The sequence below is a fragment of the Vicia villosa genome, linkage group LG3 (genome assembly GCF_029867415.1).
Source record: "Vicia villosa cultivar HV-30 ecotype Madison, WI linkage group LG3, Vvil1.0, whole genome shotgun sequence".
NCBI lineage: Eukaryota > Viridiplantae > Streptophyta > Magnoliopsida > Fabales > Fabaceae > Vicia > Vicia villosa.
In genome coordinates this window covers 129,324,094-129,330,512 of record NC_081182.1, presented here as the reverse complement: position 1 = coordinate 129,330,512, position 6,419 = coordinate 129,324,094, and the positions used below count along the sequence as shown (strand labels likewise).

Below are 6,419 nucleotides of genomic sequence, written 5' to 3'. Positions count from 1 at the left end.
GTGTCTTGAAGAAGAGAGAAGATAAGAATGAAATGTTTCTTTGCAGGGGCTAGTATGAGTATGGGAAAAGCAGGAAGTTCAAGAAAGGTGATGTTCTAAATTTCACCATTAGGTACCCACCTGCTGAAGAAATTTTGGTGTGTGTTGTCCGTGGCAAAAAGTGAAGAATTATCTTTGGAAACTTGTATTTTGGGTTAGAATAGTGTGACTTGAGTTGGTTAATTTAGTAAGTTTGGATGTTTTTGTTGTATAATATTTGTGATGTAGTCTGTCAAGTTAATGTCATTTTGAAAGTTCTAAAGATGAATTGAAGTTAAAGTGTATGTGATTGTAACTGAAGTATGTATGTGGAAGGTTAGTACTTATATGGAAAACCTAACTCGAACAGAACCGTATTTTGGTATTGGTACAAATATTAGTAATATTATATTAATGGTTGTTGCTTAAATATATATGATATAGTACTGGAGAAATAATTTTATAAGAGTTATAATGTTGTTATTTATTTGGTGGTGTTTGTTGGTATAAATGTTTTGGCATAAGTTGATTGAAGAAAGTGTTGAGATATAACTAAACATAATAAATTTGGCATATTAAATTTGTTTAAGAGAATTGTATATTATTGAACAGAAATAAAAAAAAAATACTAAAGATTGCAACGTGGAATTAAGACAATTTTGTTAAATTAATGGATTTTATATACATGACATTTTTTTTCGGAGACCTGATATCAAATCTAAACCTAATCGTGTCACCAACTTTGAACATATTGGTTTGACAGAATTCTTCCCAGTCGGGTCCTAACTTTGTGGGGTATGTAGTGTTTATGTTTGCTAATTCCAGGATTGTCCTCGTACCATTATCACAGCACAAGTTGAGACAATTGTAGTTGTAATCTTTTAAAAGTTCAACAAAGTCCTCCTCCAATCTCTATTGATAGTAGAAGTTAAAAATAAATCAAGACATAAGGAGCATATAAAGCTTAAATGAAACTAAAAATAACATATTATCTTACCAATTTTGTTTGTGATAGTTCAACATTTGTTAGACCGAGGTCGAATACCATAATGTTGTTTGCGCCAAAAAACCTGCTATGGTAAAAGGGTAATTGCTCGATATCCACTATATTTTTGATGTTGAGGATGCTAAAATTGTCGTTCATATAGTAACCCACCTCAAGAACAACATTAGTACTAACTTGGAGTAATTATAAGTGGATGAACTTCATCTTTGTTATATATTAGGACGTGATGCACACTTTGGTTGTTTAGGATGGTTTATGTTTTTGTTATGTTGTTGTTAAATCGACATATAAAAGTGGGATCAATTTATGGAAACTTCTGCCAATTCATATAGAAGTTATTTAAATAGGTGTGTTAGGAAGATATAAAAGTATGAAAATAAACCAAGATTAAAAAATTTGTAACCTGTGAAGATAGCTTAGCTATTGTGAAGGAGTATTCCAATTCACTGTGACATAGTTTTCCTGTCAAAGCCATATGGAATTGGTGGTAGTTGTTGTTGGTATAGAAAAAGATACTTCAATATTTGTGGTGTATCTTCTCAATTTGAGCAATGATATTTAAATGGAATTGCATAGGATACCATAATTGAATAGTGGAAACAAATAATGATAAATATAGTGCATGGGACCCAAATAATGGAGTGATACATAGTGCATAGGATACCATATTTGAAAGGAGTGATACATAGTGCATGGGACCCAAATAATAATAAATATAGTATAAGACATATATGATTATTGGATAAATATGACTACAAAGTCATTGAAAGTACAAAATAAAGCTTATCATTGCATGTGAAATCCGCTTGAACCACATATATGGCAATGGAAAAAGACAGAGGAATATATTCCATAAGCATGTGATATGTTGGGAACTTTTTTTGCATAGCACATGTTGGAAAAATAATAAAATAGTTGTGGTAATGTGGGATAATGTCAGCACCATGTGACTATATACTACCAATTAGTAGTACCACATGAAAGCCTATATGAATAGAAGGAAAAGATAAATTATTGAAGACCATATTATAGAGTAAAAGCTTTGTCCTACACCTAAGAGGAAGAAAACAGGAAACGATGGCTTTGTCCCACATTTTGTGATAAAAAAAACTAATATAAACATTGGAAAATTCTGGAGTTTGAAGCTTTGCTATGGAGAGAAGTTATATATTTAATTCTCAACTGGGATGCTAACAGAAAGAAGGCTTGCAACTCAATTTATAATTTCAGGTAAAACAGTTATGTAGTTTTGATTATAATGCTTTGATTGTGATTAAATGTTGAAAATCATGTTAGTTTAAGTGGTGAATATTTAACCTTATGTTCTGAATGTATGTTTTGGTTGGTGTTTGGAGGTTAAGAATTGATTTCTAATTGATATATTGAATGCAAATTTTAACTTAAAGATAAGTAAATTAAGAGCAAAACAAACATAGATTCAAAATATTAAATAATGTTGGCAATGTTATTCATACAGATAGAACAATATCAGTTAAAATTGAAGTTCAAAAATGTTGGGATCCTGTCATTTTGGATGATCTGCACGGGAAAGGTAGGTTTTATTAGAATGCAAAACATGGTTATTTAAATTATATATAAAAGACAGTAAGTATAATATAGAAAATCTTATCAAGAATTAGTGATAAACATAACTTATTATTCTATGCCATATACATCTGGAACAGAACAACCGAAAATAAGATATATACGTACGGTCTAAATGTTGTTAAAAACTTATTTGTATACAACATTACATGTTGAAAGCTTTGGGATGTTTTTATCATCATGTATCAATATCTTGATACCTCTTTTTGTTGTAACTCTTGAAACGGCAACATAAATATGTCCATGTGTGAAAACATCCCGAGGTATATAAAGTCCAACCCAATCCCACGATTGTCCTTGTGATTTGTTAATGGTCATGGCATAGGCTACAATAACTGGAAACTGACGTATCGATAACTTGAATGACCATGGAGATTGAGATGGGGACATATCCATTCGCGGGATGTATATAACCTTTCCATTATTGTTATCACCCATCAATTTGGCCTCAAGGACATGAGAAGCCATTTTAGTTACTATAAGCCTCGTCCCATTACATAGACCTTGTGATTGTTCAATGTTTCGCATAAGCATGATTTGTGTTCCAACCTTTAACCTTAAGTTATGGTTAGGTAGTCTAGAAGTTCTTAAAGAGCTTAGGAATTCTGGGCTAAGCACTTGAAGAATGTTGTTGTCATGTATTTCGGATCGATCAACTGAGTTAGAGCTGTAGTAATCTCGTATTTCCCCTATAAAAGGTTCCATTAGAAAGATATAACAATCTAAAACACAGTAAGTATAATTGATGCAAAAGTGTACCTGGCATCATGTCAAGGACATGGTCATTGATTTTGTCAACAATGTCCAAAGTGGAAGCAAGAATGGCCCTGTTTTTTAGATAATCACACGATTGGTAACAATTTAAGAAATCATGATATGTACTCTCGACGATGGCAATGTTGGCATAACTGTCGTTAGGTTCGAAAATTCTTCCCTCTCCTATCTTTAAAAGCCAATCTGAAAAGTCTGCAATTTCCTTTTTAACTTTTTAACTTGGTCCACAGAATAGACGCATGTTTTTTGTCAAATTCAAGACTTTAACATAATGCCAAATGTAAGAAGAGTTAATAGTTGAATGGACAATGTCAGAACGGCTTCCTTCGGGTACAACGGGTAATATCTGACAGAAATCCCCACCAAAAATCACAACCTTCCCTCCGAAAACAGAATCGGAGTTACTGTAATTACTCATGACATCCTTCAAAGTCCTGTCCAGCGTTTCAAAACAATATTTGTGTGCCATTGGTGCCTCGTCCCATATAATTAACTTTGCCTCCCTCAGAAGACCAGCGCTGTCCTCATTGAAATTAATTTTGCAAGTTGAGTTTTCGACACATGGAACCGGCAACTTGAACTTTGAATGAGTTGTACGACCTCCTGGCAACAAAAGAGATGCTATCCCACTTGTTGCAATAGTAAGACAAATCTCATGCTTAGATCTCAATTCACTTGCAAGTGTGCTCCACATATATGTCTTACCGGTTCCGCCATAACCGTGCAGGAAGAAGACACCACCTTTCTGTTTGATAACGACATCCATGATTTGGTCGTAAATCTTCCTCTGTTCATCTTGTTAACACCATAATAACAAAAACTATAAAATGATATTCATGCATAAATGATACTTGTTGATATTTGTTTAAGAAAGCATGTAAATTAGTAATAAGAAATATGATTATCTTATATTTCATTACTAGTGAGACATTTGAATACGTTATCAAATTCCGCCTTCATTTCCTGGATATTGTACTGTCTTTCATCGTATATAAGACGGTTTCCAAACTGTTGAATAACATAGTCATTTGGATAAGGAATGGGCTTGAAATCATGTAGAGTATGATGGTTCAGTTGCAGCATTTTTTCGATCTCCATCAATGTCAGCTGCTGGATTGCCTCATCCGGTAATGTTAAATCTTTGGTCCGTTGAAAAAACATGTCGTTGTAGTAAGGTCACAACAATAGGTTACATTATGCGTAGTACTGTTATTGTATTATGTGGTAGATAAGAATATAAATAGCATGGGATGTTAAAGTTAGTGTACTTGGATTGTTGGCAATGAGTTTTTGCTCGTATAAGAGACCATCTGACAATATAATCCATGATTCTTTCCATACATGAGCAGGACGGTTTACAGCACCTGATAGCAGCATAACAACAAACAACTTCCTAAGATAATGACATGTCCCCCAAGCACTTGCCTCCTTTAACGCACAAATGTATTCTCGATCATCATCTAAAAATCCCATTGCAAAGCATGCTTCTCGAAAGGTTTCATATTGTGTTTCACCGACCTTCCTGATTTCTTTATAGCTAGTTGGTCCCTTTGCTACAGTCAACATCATCCGCAAATAGAAAAGTTCACCGGTTGTCGGTGGAACCCACACCAAACGTCCGATAGTAAACTCTTTTTTTCGTGGCTTCCACAATCTGTTTCTCTTAACATAAACAAACTTTGTAACGAATTCACCGTATGTTAATGATTGGGCTTCCTCATATGTTCCATTTGCTACCAGCCAAGACGTTAACATAGATTTTGTGACGCTTGCATTTTCTAAGACATGCTCCATTTGTTCACAATCTTTGTAATAGACAGCCTTTTCACCAATGAGATGGAAAAACATTCGCTCAACAGCAGGTTTCCTTCCATGAACCTTGTATGAAAATATTCGCCAACATGCCTCACTCGGATAAACATACCTACAATCGAGATATTGTTTGATCTCATCTACACATTCATGCCGTAGTCCGGTGTTAGACTTAAAAGCAACCACACTTGCACCGATTCTGTCATATCCTTTGTGAATGTATTTGAATAGATACTTGATAGAAGTGCATTGGTTACACCATTCCATATTAATATGTGCTTGATATTTCAACAATAATCGAGTGTTATAGGGAACCACATTTCTATTATCCAACTTGATATTATTTTTTGTAATTACATGCGTGTTGGATCTTCTTCTATATAATGGATAACCTTCAGCATTAACAACTGTATCTTCGATGAATTTTTTTGGATAATATTTTGAACATTGCTAATTTCTCATACATTGTGATTTAGGCCGTGAAAGACCGCTCGGTCCATGTATCATATGTGATTTTACCAGTGCATATAAAGCAGGATAAAGTATAGGATCAGGTATCTCGGCACAAATGATGTTATCAATGTCGGACGGTGTTGGATACTTGCTTTGGGGGTGCAAGAAAATCAAAATGTGAGCATGGGGTAAGCCTCGCTTTTGAAACTCAATTGTATACATAACTGCAGTAGTAAGTATAAAAAATGGTAAATGTTCATAATAAAGAATATGGAAAAGTTAGAAACATATTGGGGGGAAAAACTTACATGCCAATACTTTCCCAAGAATATTTTTTTTTGTTAAATCAACCATAAACTTTTTATACTTGATGTTGAAAACCTTTGAAACAATGTTAGGCCTATCATGAGGTTTTAAATTTTTCCTGGACAGCAACCGTGTAATCTCCGGCCAATTTGGGTTGCATGTGAAGGTGATAAACAATTCTGGGAAGCCCAATCTGCTTGAAATTGCCATACCGTCGAAGTAAAGTTTATCCATGTATCGTTTGCTACCCACAAAAGAAGATGGCAGAACAACACGTTTGCCTTGTTTGTTACCTGGATTCTAGCCTCCTTCCTCACACCTTGCTTGCAAATTATTGTATTTTCTGACCGTTAACTTGGATTGATTTTTTCTCAACCAAATGAGACGTTCTGATTCCATCATAGCGTAACCATCAACCAAGAATTGTTGGAAAAGTTTCCTCGAG

At 34.2% G+C, this 6,419-nt stretch overlaps 1 protein-coding gene across 1 annotated transcript; it reads right to left on the bottom strand.

Annotated features, from left to right (window-relative positions):
• Positions 1 to 2,758: 2,758 nt before the first annotated feature.
• Positions 2,759 to 5,482, bottom strand: LOC131658953 (uncharacterized). Its single transcript, XM_058928201.1, has 5 exons — positions 4,672 to 5,482; positions 4,343 to 4,542; positions 3,679 to 4,190; positions 3,389 to 3,456; positions 2,759 to 3,318 (listed from the first exon to the last, which is right to left on the bottom strand). Exons 1-5 carry the CDS (start codon positions 5,480 to 5,482, stop codon positions 2,759 to 2,761), a joined length of 2,151 nt encoding a protein of 716 aa, XP_058784184.1.
• Between the last annotated feature and the right edge of the window lie 937 nt (positions 5,483 to 6,419).